Source organism: Dermacentor silvarum, chromosome 4 (genome assembly GCF_013339745.2).
Source record: "Dermacentor silvarum isolate Dsil-2018 chromosome 4, BIME_Dsil_1.4, whole genome shotgun sequence".
In the NCBI taxonomy this organism is placed as follows: Eukaryota; Metazoa; Arthropoda; class Arachnida; order Ixodida; family Ixodidae; genus Dermacentor; species Dermacentor silvarum.
The window spans coordinates 215,403,383-215,430,918 of NC_051157.2; the positions used below are offsets into that span (position 1 = coordinate 215,403,383).

The 27,536-nt window shown below is 49.9% G+C and overlaps 1 protein-coding gene across 5 annotated transcripts in view; it reads right to left on the minus strand.

The window, feature by feature from the left end:
- LOC119449227 (putative phosphoenolpyruvate synthase) overlaps positions 1-27,536 on the minus strand; it is a 614,437-nt gene that overhangs the window by 386,808 nt on the left and 200,093 nt on the right. For all 5 annotated transcript variants that reach the window (XR_007466614.1, XR_007466613.1, XR_007466615.1 and 2 more), the window contains exons 10-12: positions 11,055-11,202; positions 9,182-9,237; positions 5,471-5,601 (exon numbers count right to left, since the gene is read on the minus strand). Coding sequence is in view for 2 of the 5 variants with exons in the window: in XM_049666356.1 (XP_049522313.1) it covers positions 5,471-5,601; positions 9,182-9,237; positions 11,055-11,202 (335 nt within the window). In the remaining 3 variants the exon portion in view is untranslated. The remainder of the gene's footprint in view (positions 1-5,470; positions 5,602-9,181; positions 9,238-11,054; positions 11,203-27,536) is intronic.

Below are 27,536 nucleotides of genomic sequence, written 5' to 3' on the forward strand. Positions count from 1 at the left end.
GGGAGCATGTCGCAGAACGCGCGTTTGCTCTCCGCCGTGCGCTCGCTACCCGTGAAAGCGCGCGTCCCTCGCGCCCTTTCACTCGCACATACAGCATACGACACGCGAGGACGATTTCAAAGCTGTTGACGTCATACGTCACCGTCGGTGACGCCGACGGTGACGCCGACGGTGACGCCGATGGCAGAAATCCGCCTTGGAGTGTCCATATAATTGCTATCGCAATAAAAATAGCTTGCCGCAGGAGGGGAACGATCCCACGTTCTCGTATTGCGCGTGCGATGCTCATACCATCTGAGCTACGCGGCACCGTTTTGCATTCCGCTTTCTGGGGTATTTATGTTATACTAGCGGCTAAAACTCCCAGGGTTAGTTCTACTAGTATAACATAAATACCCGGTCCCCACCTGCGGCAAGTTGTATTTTTCATCCGCTTTCAATTATTAACATATCGGCAGGGGTCTCGCCTGCGTCAGGGAATGATTTCCTCCTGACGAAGGCCGTGTAAGTGTGTGCCTTATGTATGCAGAGCATATATTACAGGGTGCTCACTTTTAAGTTTTACGTAATTTTTAGAAACCGCCTGTGGCAGGTAGCATAATTATTTTGATTAAGATGGGTTATCCGATGAGGCGGGCATTAGTAGCACGAGAAATCGAAACACATATTCAACTAACAAAAGTTCACTAAATGACTTCTGAATTCATTACTTTACGATACATATTGCAATCAAACTCGCCGTAAAAATACACTGCTGTTTCACTTACTTTTTTACCAAAATGCTGTTTTCTACACTGAAGCAGGAAAGTAACTGGAACGCCTATGTAATGCGTCCCACACTTTGCGAAATCATATCGCGAAACTGGAGTCATCCTGGAAATTCATTTCAAGTGGATGCGTCTTGCAAACTCACCTACTACAATTCATAAATTGCAATATGAGTCGTAAAGTAATTAACTAACAAGTTCACTAGTTATTGGTGGTAATTCGTTGTATATGTGTTTTGATTTCTCGTGCTACTAATGCCCGCCTCTTCGAATAACCCAGTTCAACGATAAGAATTAGGCTACCTGCCACAGGCGATTTCTAAAAATTCTTTAAGGCTTCAGTTTAAACAGCCGGAGTATTATATATATATATATATATATATTAGAGCACTGCACGGGCTTGGGCTTACCCGAAAGCCCGGGCACGGCCCGGCTCGTGGGTCGGGCCGCGCCGGGTAGAGCAGTTTTGTCACGGGCTCGGGCCGGGCTCGGGCACGGCATGTGCTTTTTTAACCGGGCCCGGGCCAGGCTCGGGTATTTTGACGCGGGCCCGGGCCGGGCTCGGACTTTCTGGTGGTGTTAATGTAACGTGCAGCGAGTTATCCTCGCGCGTCTCGACTCTGAAAAACCCGTTGCCCCGGCGCAGCTGGAAGTTAGCAGTGCTACTCCTGTGTACATTCCTTTTCTTCTTCCGTCGTATTTTGCGCTGTTGGAACAGAACAGAATGTCCAGAAAAATGGAAGTCTCCTCAAACCAAAGGATTCCATTGTATTCCTTACCTAAATCAGTATAATTAATGCTTTCAGCGTGGTGCAAGCGTGTTCGCGACTTGCTGATTCTTCAGAGGCGAATTGGTAAAACGAGGACTGGTAAGATAAGATAATTCGTCACGCGGCTGAAATATGGCGCTGCGTCCATCCATGATTGCACGCAGGTTCTCAACCGGCCGCCTAGCAGCAGAGCATTACGCTGCACCATGGAGGAACGAGAAGCATTTTTTCTCCGTTTACTCCATCCATGCGCTGCGCTCACGACCGGTCGTGGCTGCGCTTCGGCTATAGTGCACTAGAATACGGTTGAGTGGGACGAGCGGCTGGGGCGGCGCATACTTTGCATTGAGGCGCCCGGCGTGGAAAAATACTGTAGGGGCGCTGCGATAGAAGTGGATTGCACCGCATCAAGGTCGCGTGTTTGGTAACACTGGCGATACTGCTCGTCAGGGTCCGTGCAGTGCTCTAGCACAGGGCTTCCTGTCACGCCTTCCGTCGTGCATGTCGCGCGCTGGTATTTGCGTTCAGACCGCTCAAATGGTGTTCATAATTTCATACGACATGTATTTATGCCTTAAGAATTAATTCCTTTCATTCTCTTCATTATTTTATTTTTTGAAATGCCGCTCGGTGATCTTTTCCGGTCTCGGGCCGGGTTCGGGCCGGTTTCGAACCGGGCTAGGGCCGGGCTCGGGCTTAAGGTAAAGGGGTGGCGGGCCGGGCCGGGCGGGTAGCGTAAAATATTTCCGGGCCCGGGCCGGGCCCGGGTCCCGGCATAAACCTTTTGGTCGGGCTCGGGCGGGTAGCCCAACGTAAAAACGGGCCCGGGCCGGGCCCGGGCTGAAAAAATCGTCCCGTGCAGTGCTCTAATATATACATATATATTGTGCAACTTTTAGTGGTTCGCTCCCGACCACCGTCTCTTGCACTTCTATTCTCGAAGAGGGAGGACGTGTGTATAGTGAGCTCCTGAACCACACTTCGCAATGTGGTCAACGAGGTTTCAATCATGAATCCGGGACCTCAAAGAGCTGCAAAGTAATGCTTACGCATTTCTCTCGCATTTGCCGCTATATAGCCACGTAATGTTTTATTGCAATAGCAATTATATGGACACTCAAAAGCGGATTTCTGCCGTTGGTGTCGGCGTCGCCGTGAGGTTCCGTATGATGTCAAACGACGATGAAATCGTCGCCGCGTGCCGTATGCTGTATGTGCGAGTGAAAGCGCGCGAGGGTGTTGGTGGTGGTGGAAAACTTTTATTGAGAAGGCCTGAAGTAAAGAAAATACGCGCACTTTCACGGGAGCGAACGCACGGCGGAGAGCAAGCAAGCGCGTTCTGCGCCGTGCTCTCTGAAGGGCTACAGAATTAGGCGTCTCTTTCCACCTTTACAACCGCCATATATATATATATATATATATATATATATATAGAGAGAGAGAGAGAGAGAGAGCAAACGCGACTTCTTCCGTCGCGCGAAAGGCCGTGGGGGGACTGGAGGGAAGGAGGGAGGGAGGGAGGGAAGGCGAAGTTTAGCTGCGGTACCAAATGCGTATTTATATAGAAACGTTGCCAGGCGAGAATGTGCTAAAGACTTGCGACGCTGCTCGACGAGTGTCCCGTTCTGATCTCGTCGAAAATCTCCGAGCCGCCCCCATAGGCACCGTTAACAGTCACCAACGCCGCGCGCGTTCGGAGCGAACGGGGGTAAAACGCGGACGGCGTCGACAACAATTCTGCGCATTGCTGGTGCTGCTGCATGTCCAAGTTTATAAATCTGATAAAACTACTATCCTTACTCCGTATAGCTCTCTACTAATTTGCTATCGCAATTGATGCTTTGCCTTTCGGGTGAAACTGCGACATTCTTTATTATTCTTGTTGTTTTGTAGCCTATGCAGACACAAATTCTGTTTCACCTGTGCTATCAAACATTTAAACCGCCCGCAACGCAGCGCGCTCAGAAGGAGCCACAAGAATGGAGAAGTGGGAGGCCTGGATTACCTTCATCGTGTAGCAGTGCAATGAACGGACATTGGCGCACCACAACTCCTCACACAAGCGCTGTATTTCAACTAAAGTTTGAAACATCTGACAAATGCATGCCCAACGGAACGCAAAAGAACGAAAACGGAGCGAAAACAAACAAACCTAGAACGCAAGTACCTACACACCAAACACATGTGACATTTACCTATGAGCCTTCGATCATCCTTGCTTAGAGAAATGGAGGGCTGACACACACCCGCGCGCGCTTATAACTATAGCATACGCTTAATGTGTCTCACGGGTACGCTAATCTTTGTATCTCATGGCGTTATGTCGACCTAAATATTTCAATATGTTCACCTTCATTTCCCCTAATGATGGCATTTAGCTGGCATTATTCACATCCTGAAATACCCTTTTCTTTGGGAGGGGGGGGGGATATATTGTTCTGGATTAACATGCACTGACTTTTTTCGATTAAACATCTTTTCCGTCAAGCTTACCGGGCATTGCTTTCTTTTGTTGCAGTGAATCTATACTTGAGTAATTTTCTTGTCACTGAAACGTAGGGTATGCTGAACATCCTACCCTTAAAGACTGCTGTTGTATCCAATACACAAAAGAACGCAGTTTCTTGAGAGGCGGTTTATAGCAAGGGCACAAGATTATGTGACTATGCAAGAATTAGGATCACGCCTTTCACATTCGGGCACAAAGTGACTGTGACTCTATTCCTAAGTGCACGAGGTACGGAGCTCCAACGAATAATATAAAAAACTGACACGGTGGATCCAACTCCCCGTTACCTCTAGCGAATTTGCCCAGGTTAACCACAGTAGTGAGAAAAACGCAAAGATGATTTTATCGACGTAAAATAAAGCAAAAGAAGAACCGCAGCAGATCTGTGCGACTTTAGTAAGTGAATTTAGAATGCACCTCCCAAGTTGTAATGCTCAGTATGATTTTAGGTGCCCTTTCGCCTTTCTCGCCTGCATTCCGTGTCCACCACATCTTTGCCAGCGATCTCGGCCACTTCCTAATGGGTCTAGTGGAAACAATGGCCGTAACGTTTTGAAGTTTCACTTGGGGCAGTTCCGTGATCATTACAGAAGATGCTGGAAATGTCCACTAATGGCCCGAATCCATATCTACACGCGACGCTGCATATTGTTGAACACTCGGTGGTGTGTTGCTGGAATTATCTCTGCAATGAACAATGTGTCAGTAGCTCCTGCAGTGTTTCAGGATTGTTCTCGTACACCCGAGCTTTCAGTAACGTCTACAAACGCTATAAGACAAACTACAGTTCTTGGGCTATCATGCCGCACGTGAAAATGTGATGCAACTGAGAATTACCATCTTGTTTATTTTCTCACTGCACAGTCACTTTTCGGACGCCCAGTATTATCTACAGGCTTCTCTCTGGTCGGCACTGACCATTCCTTACACGCATGGCCACGCGGCACGCGGCGCATTTGTTGGGCACATGCCTGTTTTAGTCAATTGTGGGGCTTTGCATTGCCGCACCCAATTATTAAAGCTATGTCACGTCCACGCAAAAAGACACATGTGCGGCAGCAAAGCATCTGCTTTCTTGCACGAAAAATGATAATGGATCTGTCGCGACAATGATTGTTAAATTATGTACAATGAATTCTAATAAAGTCATGAAAAGGGATGTCTGCTACTAAAAGTAGCCCGATATAGCACTCTCACAGTGATTTTTAGAGAGTCCGTGGGCCATTTTGCCTAGAGCGCATTGGTTCTATTGATGAGGTGGGCTACGGGTCATGGAGAATGGTGACGTCGAGGCAAAGCTTACACGGCCGTATTTCTGTCATTATAGGTACGCTTGTATACTACTTGAGAGTGTCATCACTATACAGGTTCGCCGTGCATTCGGTTTCACCGATTCCATGTGCGGAAAACAAGGCGGCTCTCACTGTCCGCAGCTGGCTGGCGATCGACTGGAGCACCGCGAGGGACGACCCCTTGCCACCGGTAAGCTCTGGACGCTTGCTGCACGCGTCCCTTATGTCGGAGACAAGCGGGGGTGTATCAGGCACTTGGAATTCTGCCAAAGAGAGTGAAAAAAAAGACACCAGCTCCATTTCTCCCGATTCAAACTGTGTTTAGCAGGCGAAACGAGATTTATTTGCCTGTTAAAGCTTCACCTAAACACATCACACCGATAACAAATTTCTTGACTCCTGCGTTTTACTATCGCCATCACAAATATGCAAAATGGTGTTGTATGGGTGCTTCGCACCATCCTCCGCTGTAAGACAACCACGTCGTAACGCAGGTGCGCTACTTCCGCTAGCCGCTTTATCACCTGTATATAGCACACAGAACGAGGCCCGTGATGGCTTTTATTTTCCACGGCACTTCAGAAGACGCCTTGGCGGAACGGTGATACAGAAAAAAATAACTAAAGCACTTCCACGAAATGAAATGTGTCGAAACAGTGGAGCTGTGGTTGTCTTTTGTTTTGTTAGACTGCTTCTTGGTGTTTTGCTGCGGTTGTATTCGTTTTGGGCTATCGTTTTGGTAGACTTGAAGGAACGACCACAGCCCTGCTGCTTCGACATATTGCACTTCGTCGAAGTGGCTTTAGTTTTTTTGCGATAGCCATTATATACACACTCCAGGCGCATTTCTGCCGTCGCCGTCGCCGTCGCCGCGAGGTTTCGTATAAAGTCCACGGGCGATAAAATCGCCGCGCACCGTACGCTGTATGCGCGAGTGAAAGCATGCGACGGGGAGCCGGCAATCGCGGCTCGAGCACGCACTGGCGGGGAGCGGGAAGGAAGTGCGCTTAGTCTGCGCAGTCTTCCAGTCGCGGACAACGCTACGGAGGGAGGGTAGGGAGGGGGAGGGGCCGCGCTTTAGTGCGGCCGCGCGCTCCCGCCGGACCGGAAAGCTCCAGGCGGGGGGCGCGCCATCCCTCTGACGTGGTTCTCATTAGAGTGACCTAGAATATGGGAGAGTGTCCAAAGCACCGGCTCCGGCGAGGGCCTTTTTCTGTGAACTGCCGCGCCGCGCCGCTGCTGCTCCGGACCCGTAGGCCTTTCGCGCTCGCTAAGCGCGCGGGAAGCGAGGGTCGTCTGCTACGCGCTGTAGTTTTTTTTTGCGTTCATTTTCCTCGCAAAACACTTAAACTCTATTTAACTTCAACAGTGTGGTGCTGCATGGAGCTTACCCAACTTTGGGTAAGCAAAGAGCAAAGAATTGCACGTATTGACTTTAACAGGTTCTTTAGCAGGCTCTGAATATTTTCAAAGTCTTGCCTATCGTTCTCAGTCATTTTCGGAGATGCAGCCCATAATGTAGTTTTGCTCATTGCTACGGATGGTAGCGAAGGCCATTAAACCTCTGAAGCAATTGAGTGCAACGCTGGTCCACTTTGGGCTGCCCCTTGGACGTGGCACAATTAAGCGGCCTTGTGCTGCATTCGTAGTGGCTGGTGGGATGGTGGAAAGTCTTGTGCGGTATATGATCCATCATTCCTGTGGATACTGCGGTTGCGCTGGTGTTTGCAGTTTGAACGTTGTCTGTGACGGCGGACGGATGAGGCAGCCTCTCCATGAATTGAATTGTCCCGCACCATTTTCGGTAGCATGCGCTTTTCTTCCATTATCTTCGGGCAATCTTTCAATGTCGCTTAATGTGCCCCGGAGAATATTGGGCAATTAAGATTAGCAGCAGCGTCGCAGTTGTAGCTGAGCGTATTTACGGGCCCGTGGGCCCAGAGGACGAGTGGAGACGCCACTGCGCATGTGTGGTACGCTTGGGTGGCCAGCGTGCTTACGGAGCCGGTCGCTCGCTGGCTTGTCGCCTCTCCCCAGCGGGGTGTTTGCAGCGGACCAGCGTTTTTGCGAAACAAACATGGCGACCACCGCTAGTGCGAGCAACAGTGGCATGTCGTTGGCGTTGTCTTCAAACGCGGAGCTGTTAATATCAAATCATATAATCAGAAAATAGACATATTTTTATTTAATATTTGTAGCCTTATAAAAGCAGGCTTGGCTTATACTCTTTTCACAGTAACTCCAACCTTGTTCCACAGGTGGCGATGCAAAGCGACCACTCGACCGACAGTAACTCTTACGTTGTTCGACAGGTGACCCAGCAAAGCGCTCCGCTCGACCGAACGAGCGGTTGCTAAGCTAACACTCTTCCTTTCGTGTGGCGCTCCGCTGGCGTCTCCGCTGCCGTCTCCGCTGGCCCGTAAACCCGCTCAACTATAACTCCCCTTCGTGAGGTCCGCCATACCCCTGGCAAGTTATTCCACTTTTGCACACTGCCTAGCTTGCAGCACTTGTGACATTGCAAAAGCGGTGGCACGTAATGACGCGGAGGATGTCTGACATGTCCAACCTTCACGTAAGCTGGTAGATTCTCAGAATAAAATACTAGCTTAATACGCCGACACTGTCCGAAGGCATGAAGGGTCAGGATTCGGACTGCTGACGTTAAAAGCTTCTGTAGGCCAGCGTCCCCGGTGCCAGCATCCCCGTCGTATATGACACCAGTCATTGTTCCTTTTCCGTGAGCAAAGAACTAGCGCACTCAGATATTTCCTATCTGTGTGACAGACTTCGTCTCGAGAATAGCCTTCTTTGTCACGTCCACTGACAGTATATTCTTCCTGCTGTTAATGCGAACCTCATTTACCTGTGCAAGAGTGATTCGCTCGAAATATTCAGTTAAAGACTGCCTGTTGAGGGAGTTCAAGTTGTCTGTTGTGGTAGCTGGCACATAAGCGATCGTCAAAACCTGCTTGGTGTTATCCGCCTCCGGTTGCGAATCCCTTGAAGTTGACGTCTTTCGCAGCTTCCATTTCAACTTACTGGTGGTTAACGTTGTGAAATCGGCCTCCGATTCCATCTCTTCCACTGATGAGCTGTGGGAGGACTCACGAGCAGCGGATGCGACGTCGACGCGGTCACCCATCTTCGGTCCATCAGCAGGCGAGCGGCTATGGTGCACGGTACCTTTGGCGTGATGATCCCCCATCACGGAGGAGGACACCTTCTGCTTGGGTCAATCAGTGGGCGTGAGGAATTCTCAAAACTAGGAAATAACAGAGAGCGATCCAAGGCATTCGTATGCCTAGAACTCACTTGGTATTCCTTTTCGAAAGGCAACAAAGCGTGCTAAGTGAATAAGGGGTTCTAGTCGGTACACCTCGCAGCTAGCAAATCGCTTGATGTCTTATCATCGAAAACTACAAGCAAACGGAACACAGTAAAATTCCACAGCGATGAAAGTGGGTGCTGCCACTTGTCATGCCAAAATTTGCTACGAAATTCGAACTGAAACGTTATACTTGAGTAGAAAAGCAGGAGGATATATGACTATAGCTTTGAATAAACACAGAGCAAGGTGCGCAGTTAGGTGCGTTGGCTGACATTCATTTGGTTCGCGCTTTGCTTGTATCTAAGTTCGTTTCGTGCAGAAATCAAGACGAATGTGTTCATGGCGAAAGAATTACCAAGGCACTGAGTAGTCTAAAATTTAGCGAAAATTCGGTTTAGTAGCGATAACAGCCAAATCCAAGGAAACTATTTCGAATTGTATCTATTGGTACGCAGAGACATCGAGCACTGTCAGATGAATGGTGCACATACAATCTGTACTTAGATGCTTACCTTGAACAAGTTTGTGCTTGAAATGATCTGCAATGCGGTACGTTGTGGGTCCGTGCCTACGTTGAAAAACAGAGACAAAAATTATGCAGATACATGCACTGTGAGAATCGATGCTTTGTGAACCCAATTTGTGTGGCCCGATTGTCTGTGATGACAGCAGCAAGGTGACGATGATAATATGACGACGACGGTAATCGCCTGACCACTGACTTTTTTTTTTACCTTTAGACACAGCGATCAAGAAATTCCCACTGCTTCACCTGGTTCACTGCGCCGGCAGCCAGCGTCGGAGCGTAAACAACCATGACCAGCGCGCGACCTCACTCCGAAGTGCCGGCTCGCCTATAGGGACAAACGCATACAAAACTAGCAGAGAAACTTAGTACTTAGGCAAAGTCAGATAGGTATTTAAGGCGCAAAGACTTCCAGATTTTCTGTCTCGCACTCGCTCTTACTCGCGCGTGCGCACAAACGTCGGGCGATTCCTGAAATGCAACGCAGCACTGTGCTGCCTAGCAGTTGTAATATTGCAGTCCGGGCACGTGTCGCGCCTTGTGATAGTCACGTCAATGGCTGCGTTTGTGTTCTGCATGCTGTGTAGTTAAGAGCAACGATGAACGTCGCGCCTTTTCCGGGGGAATGTTAATGTTGACGCATTATTGTCGCATGAACCCTATTAATCGCCGTCACCTTTTTGCCCGATTTATTAACAATCAATAAAAAATTCTAAATTTTATAGTGCCGAATTTCTAGGCACATCGATTCGTGCTTGACTTCTTCAATCTATTTTACTGCAAGTTGTACTTCTTGCTGTAAATGGCCTATCATAGGATCTAGTGTGTCTTTTACATTGACACTTCCAAGTACTTGAATAATTTTGCGGATCCAGTTCCTGTGGCGTATATTTGATGTAGTCGGTTTCTGTGTGTTTTCCTTTGTGTTCTTTATTTAGTTTTAATCTCTCTTTCTTTATATTTATATGTATATTCCTTGTTATTTCGTACAGCCGATTTCCGTTATTTCTATCCTGACGGGACCGACGAACTTGATTGAATTTCCTCCGGCTCGAACTAAACAAGATGCATAAAAAAAACGTCAGAACGCACCGCTGATTCATTTGCTAATACTTGCCCGATTTTAACACGCCCCGAAGCAAACAGGCGCCCGCTTTCTATCTTTCCAAAGTAGAAAAGTATGGAAGAAATAACATAAAGCCTCCTAGACAATGTATAAATCTAAGATGCAACTGATTCTCTAGCAAGGAAATTGCGCAAATGTCAAATATACAGGGTGATTTATTTTAACATTAACAACACTTTTTTTCATCAACCGTGGCTGCCTCTTCCTGCCGAGGGCTACATCGGATTCGAAATTTAGAATTCGCAGTGTCTATCGTTCATTTGTTGGTATTACGTGCTGGCGCTGTCTAACTGTGCAAGGTGACGAGGCTTAATAAGCGGTGGCTAAGACTCCGTCACTCTCACTCATCCTCAGGTTCTTGCTTCAATTTGATATAAAGGTGAACTGAATTGAAGCTAAATCAATTGAACAAAACGGTTTATGCATGGAAATACACCATAAACATTGATAGCGGAAATACTATTGCTGGTCACGCATTAAACTCACTCCAGATAGGAATGCTAGCAAACCGGAAGAAAACCGGAAAAAAACTGGAGGAAGACACAGAAGTACAGAAAGGGTGCTAAACTAACCAGTGTTTTTTTTTTTTTTGTGTCCATCTTGTTTGAATGCATTCCGCTACCTATGATACCATGTATGAACTGGTGCAACAAGCTACCACGATGAATTAAAGTTCCTACTTTTTTTTTCCTCAGTTAGAGGAATTAACGGGGGCACCGGGTGTCCTCCTTACCGCTTCAATGTAACTGCAAATCCACGTCCCTTGTTTTCTTCGCATTCCAAATCAGCTTCGGTTACGTGAACTTCACAGGAGGCATCTTCACTCGCGAAGACCAGAGACGGAACGTGATAGTTTGCTAGAACAGGCACACAAACCGGGCCTGCGGAGAGAAGAGAACTTGCTTTAACAAGGGTGCAGTAGAAATCGCGATTCAATATGTAATTAAGTTTTCAGATCACTATAGGCAAGAGTATTGCATGGGAAAAGGGAAGATCTTGATATTACAATAAATTATTCGGCTCCTTCGCACGTACAACAATTTCCAGGTGACTGTGATCCGGCGGGCCAAAATAAGCTGGCTCTAGAGACAACGAAAATTGTGCCGAACTCGTGCACTGTGGGAATCAACGTGATGCGAAGCATTTTGCAGGCAGCTCCCTATGAAGCATTGTTTGAGGTTCCACAAAGCATTACCAGTTTTACCAATGTGTTTCTGTAAGTACAGTATTTGTGTGTGTCGTGCGAGTACAGAGTGAACTGAATATAACGCGAGAGCACGTGTCTGCGACGACAGCAGCAAGAGGACGAGGAGTATAAGGACGATTGCATGGTTTCTGCGAACGATAAAATTCATGTGAACAAACGACATGGAGGTGCAAGATGGGTGAGAAACGCCGAAACTGCATGCTGACTGACGTGGTACCACTTGGAGGATACAAACGGGTGAATTGACGGCGAGACTGTCGCATAGCCTAAAACCAGTGTCCTTTATTAGCCATTCGGACGAGTTGCATGTTGAAGTTGCCAGCCTTGCCCGGGCCGTGATGACGCTGCCATACTGAAATTCGATGCAACGTTAGCGTACTCGGACACTACGCGCACCAAGAAAGAGGAAGGAGGGAGGGTATTCTGTAAGTGTTCCACCTGGTGGATATATCCATTTTGCCTACTGCTGAATTTCATTGACCGGCGCCCCCAGCCAATTAGCACTTCAACCGCAGACCAAATGGACAAGTCCACTAGGTGGACCCTTGCATTCAATTATTTATTAAAGGAGTATGTCCATGTCATCAATTAGGCACTTGAGGAATCGGCGGGCTACAATCAATCTCTCTACATGGCTTTCATAGATTATAAAAAGGCATTTGATTTCCACTGATTCAAATGCCGGTGGGCCGGGTCGGGCCGGGTAGGGCAGTTTTTTCACGGGCTCGGGCCGGGCTCGGGCACGGCATGGGCTTTTTGACCCGGGCCCAGGCTGGGCTCGCGTATTTTGATGCGGGCCCGGGCCGAGCTCGGACTTTCTGGTGGTGTGCATGTAACGTGCAGCGAGTTATCCTGTCGCGTCTCGACTCTGAAAAACATGTTGCCCCGGCGCAGCTGGAAGCTAGCAGTGCGACTCCTGTGTACTTCCCTTTTCTTGTTCCGTCGTATTTTGCGCTGTTTAAACAGAATGTAAAAGTCCAGAAAGACCTAAGTCGCCTCAAACCAAAGGATGCCATTGTATTCCTTACCTAAATCAATGTAATTAATGCTTTCAGCACGGTGTAAGCACATTCGCGACTTGCTAATTCTTCAAAGGCGAATTGGTAAAACGATTGCTAGTAACATAAGATAATTCGTCACGCTGCTGAAATATGGCACTGCGTCCATCTATGATTGCACGCATGTTCTCAACCGGCCGCCTAGCAGCAGCGCATTACGCTGCACCATGGCGGAACGAGAAGCTTTCTTTCTCCATTTACTCCATCCATGCGCTGCGCTCACGACCTGTCGTGGCGTGGAGATCAGTGGTCGTGACTGCGCTTCTGCTAGAGTGTACTAGAATACGGTTGAATGGGACGAGCGGCTGGGGCGGCGCATGTTTTGCAGTGAGGCGCCCGATGTGGTAAAATACTGTGGCAGAGTGGCGATAGAAGTGGATTGGGCCGCATCAAAGGTGCGCCGTTGGAAAGTGCTGGCGATACTGCTCGGCAGGGTCATTCGTACTACTTCGCGCGCTGGTATTTGCGTTCAGACCGCTCAAATAGTGTTCATAACTGCATATGACATGTATCATGCCTCAAGAATAAATTCCTTTCATTCTCTTCTTTATTTTATTTTTTTAATGCCGCTCGGTGGTCTTTTTCGTTCTCGGGCCGGGTTCGGGCCGGGGTCGGGCCTAAGGTAAAGGGGTGGCGGACCGGGCCGGGCGGGTAACGTAGATTATTTCCGGGCCCGGGCCGGGCCTGGGTGTCGCGATAAAACTTTTGGTCGGGCTCGGGCGGGTAGCCCGATGTAAAATCGGGCCCGGCCTGGGCCCAGGCTGAAAACAATCGGCCCGTGCAGTGCTATAAGGGCGCCACTGCTACGGTACGCAAGGCAGACGCCGGTTCGTGCTACATTGTGGTTGGCTCAGGATTTATGCGTGTTGATGTGCATTTTCGTGCGCATTCTCGTGTGCTTTTTTGTGTGTGATCGTATGTGTGAGCAGCTTGCCTCATGTTTCTTGTGCTTGAGTACGGTTATCTGGTGTGCGCGTGCGTGGCAGACGGTTTTTTCTAGCGGTGTGATGCCGCGAAGCTGTTGTGTGCCGCTGTGCAACTCGAACGTGAGAAGAGACGCTACTGTGAAGTACCACGAATTCCCCTGCGATCTACAGCGTCGGGAAGCGTGGCTGTAGAATATTTCTCGCCAAGGGCCGTTAGGGAAAGGAAGCAAGTGGCAGCCAAGCGACAGGTCGCTGGTATGTTCATTACATTTTACTGAGAATGACTATAAAAAGAACACGAACATTGGGCTTGTGCTTCCGACTGCGGTCCCGACTGTGTTTCCCGGTCATCCGCCGTACAGGAACACGCAGCCCAGGAAACTTGTTTTTTTCGAGCCCAGGAAAAGCAGCGGCCGCAACTGCCAATTCAGCCGCGACGCGCTCGCCAACTGGCGGCGACGTGACGCAGCAGGCTGCACCTTTTTTTTGTGTGTGTAAAAAGAGCCATGAATGGATTGATCAACTCCGGGCTGTCCAGAAGGCCCACGAAGCGGCGGTGAGTCTTGCCCCTATAAAAACGGTGTGAAGATTCTTCCGACTACCTACCTACCTAGTGGCCGTGTCACTGCCAGCGCAGAGGGAATATTGAAACGTGCGAGCGGAGTTCGGTTTAAGAGAAGAACGAAGCTGGGCTGGATCGGGTGCGACGCCGTGGACTGTTTTCGCTGAGCGATACCTTGGCATTCATAATCTCGTAAATAAACGCGATCCATCGTGTTGAAGTCGTCTTGAAGAAACACGTAAAACCACTCCCGATTATTCGTAATAGAGCACTTCTTTTCATTTCATGTGAGTCGAGCGATACCTTCGCATTCATCATCTTGTAAATAAACGCGATCCACCGTTTTGAAGTCGTCTTGAAAAAACGCGTAAACCTACTCCCGATTATTCGTAATAGAGCACTTCTTTCCATTTCATGTGAGTCGAGCGGGCAACCTTTGTGGAGAGCATTGAGGCCCACTCTACAAAACATTGGCACTCCTAGGGCAGACTTTTCAAATATGTGGGGTAATCGGCACTTTTAATAAGGACATTGATATTCAACCTGTAATGTGCAACTATAAAACGCGTTATTTACGGTCTGATTAGAGTCACTGTCGCGCGTACAAACGCGGCTGTGGAAACGCTTCTCCGTGAATGGCTCTACCCGAGCAGTGGCGCCCGAGCGGGCGCGAGGCGAGACGCCGTTTCGGTGCCACGCAACGGGCCGCACCTTTTTTTTAGATGCGAAGCATCTTATGGTCGGGGCTATGTCACTCCCTCCCTCCCTCCCTCCCTCCCTCAACCGTGCGGCGTCCACAACCGCACTGAGCATGCGCATCCTCCTCCCCCTCCTCTCCTCTCCTTGTCTTATCTCCTCTCCTCTCGCCATTCATGCGCATCCCCCTCCCCTCCTCTCCTCTCCTCTCGGCATTCCTCCGCTCCTCCCCGACGCTCCTCTCCTCTTCGGATTGCGCAACGAATGGCAACACCTGCGGCTCCGCGCGCGATAATGCGAAGCAGCTTAGGTTAGAGGCGGCACCGGCAACAGTCACCAACGCCGCGCGCGTTCGGTGCGAACGCGGGCAAAACGCCGACGGCGTCGACAACAGTTCTGCGCGTTGCTGGTGCTGCTGCATGTCCAAATTTATACAGCTGATAAAACTACCTTGAGTCGACCCCATGGCTGCTTCGCATACTACTCAGGGTTCCCTTGCGCGAAGATGGTGTAAGTTTTTTTTTAATCCAGCGGCCGTGGTACGTATATCTAGGTCTGTTACTCCTAAGGGACGCTGATCATGAGCAGGAAATTTACAGAAGAACAAAAATTATGGTTCATCGCTCTTTCATAGGAATTGGTAGAACACGAAAGTGAAACGTGTCTTCACCGAAGCTGTTGCATGTTTTCTTCGTGAAATCACGGTCCGCTGCAGCGAAAGGGGTACGATTTGCGGGATAGCGACTGTGTTGCATGTTTGTTTCACGCGCGGCGTCCTGTTGGCGAGCGGCGTCTCAACGCGCTGACTTGCCCGCGAGAAATTGATAAGGGCGTTCTAAGCCGCGTGGCGGTGCATGCGTCCATTGCGTAAGGTGTGTGTCATTTTTGCACAATGGAAAAGAAAGGGAAAGCATCCGTGGCGTAATGGTTTCAACGTTGGACTTCTGTACTAGAGGTCCTTTGCTCGAATCTTGCCACCGGACACTTTTTTAAATGTTTATTCTGTTATTTATTACACAGTACTTCGTTGAAAATGACGAGTTTACAAACTCACGAAACCACACTCGGTTCTTTATTCTATGGCTTCACCACGTTGGAGCCTCCGCTGCGCTCTGACTACAGAAGCGCTCCCTGTCGGCGCTCGTTAGCGTAACGACGCATTACTTCGCATGACCGCTCCTAAACGGCGGCGCCGTAGCCAACAATAAGGAAAATAAAAATTGGCTGTGGTTCAGCTTTGGTTAAACCTAGTCGAGTAGCGATAGCTACAGACCCCCGGCTGCGCTTATGCTTCGCTTGTAGTTAGACATGTTGTTAATAAACTTAGTGGTTTCCCACTAGACTAAGAAAGGAGAGACGTTGTGGTCAACCAACGGGTAAAACTGTATTTTTCACACCAACAAATCACTTCTATGATCCATAAAGTAATGGAGGAGCGTGCCAACCGTTCGGCACGCTCCTCTTGAGTCTCTTCAGCGCGCTGTTTCCTCTTCATTTCTACGGCGATCCCTGGCCTCCTTCAGGCTGGCCGAATTCTCAACATCCATACTGCGGCCTCAACTGTGGCTGCGGCGACGCGAGCTCTCCCCTTCTATTAGCGGCGAGAAATTGGAGTGGCGCCCTCTACGAGTGACGTCACGGCCAGGACTACGCTCGCTCGGCTGGTGCTCGCGCTCGTTCCCTTCGTGCATGGTGGGGGGGGGGGGGGGGGGGGGGGGGGGTATTGGTGGCTCGAGCCGTACTTATTGAAGGATATGTCGGCTTCTTTTTACTGTCATGCCTGAACGGTAATTTCTTCTTCAAAACCGCGAGTCGTGAAAATTTGCGACGTGGATATCGCAAGCTATGTAGCATTGAAGGGGTCTACTGGTTTTGAAATGCGTATATGTGCAGTGTCTGTCCATAAACTTTGCGTAAAAAGAATGTCTGCAATTTCAGCACACGAAGTTGTGTATGATGCTCCACAAAACACTTAACATTCTTGTAGTGCTTAGCTATGAGAGACATTGCTTTTTACAAGGAAGAAAAATCTTGGTATTGGTATTTGATGTCAATATTATAAATGCGTGTTAGAAGGAAACTGCACAGCGAATCTTTTATGATGATTCTTATTACTATGGTGAGTGGTTCTAGTCAAATATGGCTACTTTATTAATGCGTAAAAGGAAGAGTTAGGCGCGCATTTTTCATGAAAACGCTTGCTAATACTTTAATCATTCTCTGAAACAGGCACCCAGAACACGCATTGCTCATGGCTGTTAACACGACGGCGCTTCACGTATAGTATGTATATACTTTACGACTACCATAACAGCAATCACATGAAAGAAGAGTTTCGTGGTTAAGATCGAGAGCCTATCAATTGCACGCGAGAAAATGTTTCATAGTGACCCTCAGTTGCCTTTATCGACATCATGGCACAGCCATTACGCAACGAAATCTACCGACTGTGGTTATAGCGAGGAACGCATTATTCTCGAAACCCATCAGTTCACTACAACTTCGAATTGAAACCATGAAGCAGTTCTTTAAGGGCCAATTGCAATGCCTAAGGTATATTCGAGGCTATACAGCGCAGCTTAGGTTGCGCTGAAGAGGAAATTTAAACGCCTTCTGCCTCACCATGTCTCGATCCTGCGTTGTTTAACTAAATCCCCAAACTGAGAACTATTCGCTTCGTGAGTACATAAAAGAGAACCTCACATACTCGCCTCATAGAGAAGACACCACAAACATCAAATTATTTCACTTGATTTTTGACCTCCGCAGGGGAATAATGATATCTTCAATAAGTCTCATACTGCTAATGAATGAGGCTTCGGCTTCTTTCTAGCTGCAGCCAAACGGTCCAAAAGGCATATTTCACTAAAAAGTTTAGGCCGAGCAGCCTGGGTCAGTTCGCCAAACATATTCGTGATGTCTGTTCCTCAAGAAACAAGCAGCAGTAAATGCACAAGGGAGTTGAACGTGCAGCACGGAACAGTGAATAAATATTGTGACATTCCTTTGCGTATTCTGCAAATAGCTGTAAGCCTCAATTAGATTTACTTCAAATTACCGCCATTTGAAATTAATCGATGAAGAACGGCCTAATTTTGAGAAGCCGTTAACGGAACAAGTTGTGCTGGTTGAATATAAACTGCAGTGTCAGGTCCTTGTGTTACTTGCAAGCGTTTCTGTGAAGAAATAAAACAAATAGATATTATACCATGCGCTACTCGTCATGAGCAAACACGTTTTAATGGGTTAAAATCAAGGTAAATGTAGCAGTCATATGCAGCGATCATATTGACATGCTCGTTGCACCACTGCAGGTACGGCATCCCAACTGGATTCTTATGTGCTATGTTTCTGCGATTATGCTTTTATTAGTCACGTGCTATTTATGCTTTTTTATTAGTCCCTCAATCTGCAAAGTCTAGATCCGCGCATGAAAAACACGCAATAGGCTGGTCTGAGCTCCTTCGGCTGGCACTGAAGCATTGCACTAGATAAATAAATTGTCGTCTAGGAAATAAGCTCTTTGAATAAGTTTGCGCGAATAAATACGTAGTAAAAATATATTTGAGATGACCGTCATAAGTATACAATCATAGGGAACGACAGCGAACAAACGGAAACAAAGCCGAAGGCGCCCGGACAGCGCCCGAACGGCAGCAGACGACAGGCGCGAGTCCGTGCCCTGACGTCACGCGAGCGGCGTTCGCTGCGCCCCTGTAGGTCGTTCTCGGGGCTAATACTGATGGTTATCACTAAGTATATTCTAGGCACTATATTATCACAGCTGCGGAGCGCGGGGTGTGACGTCCTACAGAGGGCGCGGCGAGCGCGCCAACTGTAAAGCCAACTGTGGCAGTTGCCAGTGAACGGCGGACGCGCGCCTTTAGGAGCGGGGGCCGCGCGGTGACCGCGACGAGCCGAGTCGCCGGAGAATAGGTGACCCGTAAAACGAGAAATCGCAGGGAATTGTCGGGCGCGCCGTCTGCTAGCAGCTTCCGGTTCGACGGACGACGCGGCGGCATCGGCGGCGGCATGCCCGGCGCACGTGTTTTTCTACGCGGTTTCAACTGTCAGTCGTGCGAAGCTTTCCGTCCGTTTTGTCGACCAGCAATGTCGTACCATACATGCAGCTGATTTCTAGGTTTCAGCTCACTCTGGGCGTGACGATGACGAGCCAAGAAAGGCAAGGATGCGCTTTTATTCATAAAGGAACTCTGGTTTTCGTTTCCGTGGTCTTTTTTGTTTCTGCCAGGTTTAGCTCTACCACATTTGCCGTTGCTTGGACGCACCATCACTGACTGCTCTGCCTGCGGGTCAGTCAGACAGGTGAAAAAGTTATCGCTATTCCATAATTTATCAAGCGTATAGAAGCATTACTTAGAAAATCGGGTGCTGAGGCGATGGTTACAGTGGCGCCTACTGTTTTGCGATCGTAGCTAAAAACCGATATCGTCGGTATAACGGCGCAGCTAGCGCTGAAAATGATAACTTTGCGCGCTGTCAGCGGCATTTCTCGGTCGAAACTCTAGGTTCATTTGAAGTGGTACGTAGTTAGATGTTCTCGCTTTTTTTTTTGTCAACAATGGCCGTATCGCCGTCATATTACGGCTGCGCATTATCTCTATCTGTGCTGAAGGAGCTAAGAAGGGTTAGTTGGTTACGAGTAATATGTATGTATCTCGGTGTGTCCCGCTTAAATTCGCGCCGTAAACCCTCGTTTAATAATGCCTGTATATGTGCATGCGAGTACTGAAATAGTTCTGGTTGCCTGAGTCAATGTTAGAGAAAGAAATATCTTGGGGAATCATTCCATGTCGGCCCTTACATCTAATCGCCGCATGATAAGTGCCACTGTACGTTCATTTTCTTTTTGTTCACGGATGGTCTCTGCCTTGTTACAGTTTTGGAAGTGGCAGTGATACTTGTGCACAGCTGACTTAGCAAGGGTTGCTGTAAGGCAGTAGTTACATGCGTTCACCTTTAACGCTTGAATTTGAGCAGCCAACGGCTGAAGAGCCGACGATGGTTTTGCTAGGCACCTGTAACCGGGTAATCTCCTAGTGGGACAAAGCCAGACTGCAAGCGCAAGTGTCTCAGTCAGCTAAGACGTTGCGCTGCTGAGCACGAGCTCGCGGGATCGAATCCTGGCCGCGGGGACCACATCTCGATGTAGGCGAAATGCGAAAATGCCCGTGTGCTTGCGTTGTAGTGCACGTTCAAGAACCCCAGGTGGTCAAAATTTCTGGAGTCCCCCACTATGGCGTGCCTCATAATCAGATCGTGGTTTGGGCACGTAAAACCTCAGAAAGAAGAACGGACTGCAAGCGCATCAATGGAATTCAACGGCGAAGCGGTGGCGGCGGCTGCGCTGACTCGAACCGGAAGCAGCTAGCAGACGGCGCATCCCACAATCCATCGCTTATTGAGGCCTGTGGTGTGACGTCACACAGAGGGCGCGGCGAGCGCCCAACGGCAGGAGCGGTGGCCCCTGCTAGCCACCTTAGCCGCGCGGAGACCACGACGAGCAGAGTTGCTGGAGAATCCAGAGCCGTGGTGTGACGTCACAGTGCGGCCACGGCTCAAAGTGCGGGGACGGCGAAGAGGCGAAAACCTGGCGTAATGCAGCTATCGTTACAAAAACTGCCAGCCCTTCCACTGGGGTGGAGATGAAAGACCAGCGAAGCTGTACTATGGTGGGAATTATGTATTTCCAACTATGACCAACTATGACTATTAAGATGTGATGGTGTAATTGGTTATTTGGAGTATAAAAGAATGAGAAATATATATGATCCGGTGGTTTTCATTTCTTTAGTGCCCACAAAGACCATGGCCTTATGGTCGCTACGGTACACCGCCATAGGGTGTGCGGCAAAGGTTGGCACGCTCTTCATAACCACGTCACCAACGCCGCGCGCGTTCGGTGCGAACGCGGCCACAACGCCGCCACCGTCGACAACAGTTTGGCGCGTTGTGTGTGTGACCGCACACAACCGCTGTCAAAACGCTGGCTACGTGAGGCAATGGCTAAACGCCGTTGTCGACAGTGTTAGGGGAGAGGCGGGCGAGAGACCAGAGAGAGTCGGCGGCACAGGCTGCAGTAGGCGGCAGGGCTGCACGCATGCGCCGCAGTAGTAGTGGTAGTGGTTTATTAAGGAAAATGACTCCTATTTCTGCAGCCCAATAGGGAGCACGGCGCAGCGTCAGGGAGGGAAGAAAAGGAGAAGCAGCAGTAGTCTCATCCGGTTATGGAGGCGGCCGGTGATGAAGGCGATGGCCTGCTGGGGACGAGCGCTTAGCGATGGGCTGTGATACCGTTCGACTCCACAAACTCCAAGAGGCTATATGGAGAGCTAAGCGGTGGGGAGGGGACGGGATCAGGAGGTCGCTGGTTGTCGCAGTAGGTAGACCCTGTTGTCTGTAGGCAGTGATGAACTTTGAGTGGTCCTGTGCCAGCGCTGGGCAAGCACAGAGAATGTGCTCGAGGGTGTCCGGGTCACCGTAACGTTCGCAGGCCGGTGAGCTGGAGCGTCCCTTGGCGTGCAGCAGCGCCGCCGTCAAGACACAGCCCGTACGCAGCCGATGCAACGTTACGCGTTCCCTTCTCGTAAGGCCACCCTCTTGAAGTAGCCTGGGACCCTTGCCGTTTGCCACTCTGGCAGCCGAGTGAACGGTTGCGAGCAGTTTTTTTCAGCCGCTGCCTCAAAAAATCAGAGGAAGCGACTGCTCGTGTGAGCGGCACTTCAGGATGGTGGGCGGTTTTGGCGAGGGTGTCCGCTTCTTCATTACCGGCTTTTCCCGCATGGGAAGGTAGCCAGTGAAACGAGATGGTGACCCCCGCGGCAGCCAATGCAGAGAACTTCGAGCTGAGCAAGGCCCCCGTAAGGCCTGATCGGCGGTGGTTGATGGAGCGCTGGCTTCGAGTCGCAGAGCACTGCCACCGGTTGCCCAGAAGGGTCCTCAGCCAGGACATCGGCGGCTAGGTAGAGCCCCACTAATTCTGCCGCGGTGCACCTAGCGGCGATGGGAATCCAACATCGTCTGTTGACCGCCTTAGCCGGGATGGTGCAGGCTGCAGCGGCTGATCCGTTCGCCAGGACTGATCCATCTGTGTAGACCAGCAGACTTCTTTCCAGCTCCTCGCGGTTTTTGCAGGCTGCAGCCTGTTGCAGTGCTGCAGCTGGTGTCTGTCGTTTAGTCGCTCCATTGAGCGAGAGGTGGATGGCCGCTGGTCGATGGTGTGGTGGAGGCAGCGCGATTGTCACAGGGGGGTCCGTGATCACCTGCTCGTACAGCAGGCACAGACCTCCCATCCGTGAGGACGGCTGGCTGCGGAGTCTAGCCAGCAGGACTCCGCCATCCGGAGCACGATGAAAGCGGTCAATGTGCCCCAGGGTGTGTTCGAGCATCCTCAGCGAGAGTGGCCATTCACCAGCCTCTGCCAGTGTTGCAGCGACCGGTGGATGCTTTGGAAGCCCCATGATGCTCCTAATAGCACCTCTGTGCAGACCCTCCAGCTGATCTCTCCTGGCCGGTTTGAGGTTGACCAATGGAAGGGCATACAAGAGCATGGACGTTGCTGTGGCCTGGTTCAGCCACAGCGCCAACTTTGTGGAGCAGCCACGCCCATGTTGCTGCAGCTTGCTGACAGCTCCCTGCACCCGGCGCACCTTGCTAGTGGCGGCCTTGCTTGAAGGAATCCACGTGAGCCGGTGGTCTATGGCGAGCCCCAGGTAAGTCACCATTTGCTGCCAAGGAAGGCCAGTGGATGAATCAGCATGGCCTCGGTCTTGGCTGTGGAGACGATGAGGCCTGTGCTACGAAGGAATGCGGTCACCGCATCTAGTGCCCGTTGTAGCGAGCACCGAATGGATGGCATGGACTTCCTCGGCTCTCAGGTCTAGAGTGCCACGTCGTCGGCCTAAATGGAGCAGCGAACAGGGAACCGTGGGTCTGCCGGGAGAGATGTGGGAAGGCCCGCGAGAGCCATGTTGAACAGGAAAGGGCTGAGCACAAATCCCTGTGGGACGGCAGTCGTGATATCCCTGGGCTCGCTAAGTTCCTGTCCAACGCCCACCGGGAAGGTTCTGCCGGTCAGGAATGCGGAAATGAAGCCGCTGAGGCAGCCGCTCAGGCCGAGACGGTCTAGGCAGGCTTCGATGACCGCGTGAGGAAGTCTGTCAAAGGCACTCTGGACGTCCAGAAGCACCAGCATTGCCACGTCCCTCTTCGCCTTGGCATCATCCAGCGTGGCCACCACATTGGAGATGGAGTCTGCCATGCAGCGATGGCGCCTGAAGACCGTTTGCTGCTCCGGGAAGTACTGGAGTTGGACCGCAATCCGCTGTAGGCGTGCCAGTGCCACCCTTTCCATCGCCTTGCAGGCGGCGGAGGTAAGGGTCACCAGCCTGTATGAGGATAGGGCTATGGCAGGCTTCCGGGATTTCAAGATTGGTGTCACGACTGCAACCAGCCAGCTCTCAGGGAGGATACCGGTGTCCCAGATGGTGTTGATGCACTCGGCATCAGCCAAGTTGCGCAGCATCTCGAACGTGATTCTGTCAGCTCCCGGAGCACTGCGTCGCCTGGTTTGATCGAGTGCCGCCTTCAACTCGTACATGTAGATTGGTTCGCTGTACATGTGGATTGGTTCGCTGCACCAATCCACATGTACGAGTGGGAGAGTGGGCACACACACGCACAGCCTAGGGTGCCTCGATGCCCTCCTCGCCCACCACTCCCCTTCCACTGGGAAGTCGCGTTTGCTCTCAGCCGTGTGTTCGCTCCCCGTAAAAGCGGGCGTCCCTCGCCCTCGCGCGCTTTCACTCGCACGTACAGCATACGGCCACTGCCAGTTTTTTTTTTAATTGCCGGACGCGACCATCGAAGAGTGAGCCCTTAAGAGCTTCGCTGTAAAACAGGTTGGTAGCGCAACCCACCAGCCCGTTTCAAAGGGGACGCTCATGGCATCCATCATTCCATCGATCAGACCCGTTGCAGGAAGTCATTCGTGAAACCCGGCATAAGCACGTTCATGTTAAAATGGGTTGGAGGGCACACCGCTGGTATTATGAATTACTGACTGGGCGCTTACCATTGTCGTTGAAAAGAAAAGTGTGCAATCATTGCATTCTGCCGGTGCCAATATATGGGGCTGAAACTTGGAGGTTAACCAAGGTGCTCGAGAACAAGTGAAGGACTGCGCAAAGAGCCATCTAGCGAAACATGTTAGGCGTAAAGTTAAGAGATAGCAAGAGAGTGATTTGTATCAGCGAGCAAACGGGGATAGCTGATATCCTAGCTGACAATAAGAGAAAAAAAAACTGTCAGCCCTTCCACTGGGGTGGAGATGTAAGACCATCGAGCTGTACTATGGTGGGAATTCATCATCATCATCTGCAGCAGCAGCCTATATTTTATATCCACTGCAGGACGAAGGCCTCTCCCTGCGATCTCCAATTACCCCTGTCTGGCGCTAGCGTATTCCAACTTGCGCCTGCAAATTTCCTAACTTCATCATCCCATCTAGTTTTCTGCCGACCTCGACTGCGCTTCCCTTCTCTTGGTATCCATTCTGTAACCCTAATGGTCCACCCGTTATCCATCCTACGCATTACATGGCCTGCCGAGCTCCATTTCTTCCGCTTAATGTCAACTAGAATATCCGCTAGCCCCGTTTGTTCTCTGATCCACACCGCTCTCTTCCTGTCTCTTAACGATAGTCCTAAGATTTTTCGTTCCATCGCTCTTTGTGCGGTCCTTAACTTGTTCTCGAGCTTCCTTGTAAACCTCCAGGTTTCTGCCCCATATGTTAGCACCGGTAGAATGCAATGATTGTACACTTTTCTTTTCAATTACACTGGTAAGCTCCCAGTCAGGATTTGGTAATGCCTGCCGTATGCACTCCAACCAAATTTTATTCTTCGGTAAATTTCTTTCTCGTGATCAGGGTCCCCTGTGAGTAATTGACCTAGATAAACGTATTCCTTTACAGAATCTAGAGGCTGACTGGCGATCCTGAATTCTTGTTCCCTTGCCAGGCTATTGAACAATATCTTTGTCTTCTGCAGATTCATCTTCAACCCAATTCTTACACTTTCTCGATTAAGGTCCTCAATCATTTGCTGTAAATCGTCTCCATTGTTCTTGAATAGGACAATGTCATCTGCAAAGCGACGGTTGCTGAGATATTCGCTGTTGATCCTCACTCCTAAGCCTTCCCAGTCTAAGAGCTTCAATACTTCTTCTAAGCATGCAGTGAATAGTATTGGAGAGATTGTGTCTCCTTGCCTGACCCCTTTTTTGATAGGTAACTTTCTACTTTTCTTGTGGAGAACCAAGGTATCTGTGGAATCATTGTAGATGTTTGCTAAGATATTCACGTATTCCTCCTGTACTCCTTGATTACGCAATGCCTCTATGATTGCTGGTATCTCTACTGAATCAGATGCCTTTTCATAATCAATGAAAGCTATAGAGAGAGGTTGATTGTGCTCCGCAGATTTCTCGATTACCTAATTGATGACATGGATATGTGTGATGGAAAACGACAACAAACTCGCCGGTTTCCAGTTGGGCCCAGGATCCTTTTAATAATGACACGGCAGACGGGAGCTTGCTACACGAAACACGTGCCTAGCACTCATGCGTCAACACTCGCCCGTATGCATCGTCGTTGCGGTGCCCGTGACGGTGGTTGTGATGGTGGAGCGTCATTGTGGCTACGTCGCTGCTGTCGCGCCGCACCTTGTCGCACCACGCCGCTCCTTGTCGTGGCGTGGAAGCAGTGAAAAAACAGCAGGCCGGTAGAACATCAGGCCACTGCTGTAGCTGGCCAGTAACGCCTGGCCTGTAACGCCTCGGACGCTATAACGTCGGGCTCGGTCAGCGGACAGGCAGCTCAGGCGTCCCCATCCCGGTGGCCAGCAGGAAGCACTGCACCAGACCGCTATGATAGCAGGCCGCTGGTGCATATGTGAGCAGAGCCACGAGCGGGATCTACGACCAGGTTCGCACGGTAGCAGGACACCCAGTCACCAGTCCTCGGGCTCGCTCAGCAGGCAGGTAGCTCAGGCATCCCGGTCCCCAGCATGAAGCACTGCACCAGGCCGCTATAACAGCAGGCCGCTGGTGCGCAGGAAAGCTCAGCCACGAGCTGGTTCTCCGACCAGGTCCGCACGGTAGCTGGACACCCGGTCGCCGGCACCCGAGCCTTGAACCGCTGTTCTGCGAGCTGACGTTCGAGGCTGCCGCTCGCTCTCACGCTCTGCGTGCTTCGTGTCGCTTCTTTGTTCGTGGCACGTGGTGGTCTTCTTCCATTATCATCATCACTAATCCTCTTCTTGGTGCCGCCATACAATCACCATCACTTCAAGCTGGCTTGTCACGCACTTTGTCTTGGCACTGCCACACGCCACTATCCACATCATCACAAGTGCTCCCCACTTTTTTATGTCCCGCAACTATCCTAAACAACATATGAGGAGGGTGTGCATGAGTGCAGGCACGTTCAGATAGTTCAAGAAAAGTTCGCGGTCCACAGACAATATACGAGCACACACTGATCACAAAACACGTTGAGACTTCGGAACACAAGCCAAAGTTCTCACAAAAGAAATGGAAAGTTCCAACACAATCGAAAGTTCTAATAAAAAACTGCAGCACTGTGTGCGGCAATCACCATGGCACAAAATAACAGAGTCCAAGAAACACGAAAAACCATTCACATCTTTCTCAGAGTCCGGAGTAGAGCATGCCGTTACAGGTAGACTCAGCTATGTTACCCGCTCCCAGATCAACCGAACCGCGGATGTCTCAATCCTACTTATCGGTCTTTCATGTGTTAACCGCGCACGCCAAGCAACGCCAGATGTGCTGTGTCGTGTGAGGTCAGCCACTCCTATGTGCCTGGTATATGCTTGCACAAAACGATTGTCTGGTATCCATAATCTTGTTGGGATCTTTGAATGCAAATGAGCTGTTGAATTCCCTGAGTTAACTTTCTCATGATTCAGTGGAATGTTCGGGACATTTGTCTGCTCGTCTCCGTTCACATTTGATGGTGAGTGAATAAGCGCTTCATTATGTCTTACAGGCGGTTCACTGTTAGATCTTGCGTTCACCTGACATTCTGAAGCTAGCATATGTTCGTGAAATAGGGTGCTCACATTTAAGTCATGTACCACTGGAGTCATTGCCTGGATACTAGGCATTTTCTTTGACATCATGGATGAGTCCACTCTCATAGATTGAGAAAAATTGGCTGGGTGAGTATGCTGGGAATCTGTACTGCTGGTTATACCAGAGTACAAGGTTGCGTTTTGTTTAGTCTCATGGAGAATAGGGTTCGCATGCACTTTTGTTTGCCCAGCAGCCTCTTCGGTTGAAGTGCATGAATCCAACAAGCAATCAAAACCTAAAGACTGCTTTGATAATGAGTCCAAGTTCAACTCTTGTGGTTTATCTTTGTGGCTTAGGGCAGTTCTTGCGTTAGCTTTCTCAACGTTGTGGGCTTCGTGATCACGCAAAACATACAAAGTTTGCTCACGCGACAAGCAACCTTGAGCCGCCTCATTGCCCGTTTTCAAACCTAATGACCTGGTTGCGGGAGGCGGGGAAGACAAGGCAATCACCCCATTTACAACTTCACCATCGGATGGAGTCATGCTGCCGAAAGTCGTGGTGTTAGTGAGCGGTTCAAGAGCTGCGATCTGCAATTTGAGGACACATAGCTCTTCTTCATGACGCACTCGCTCAGCTTGAAGCT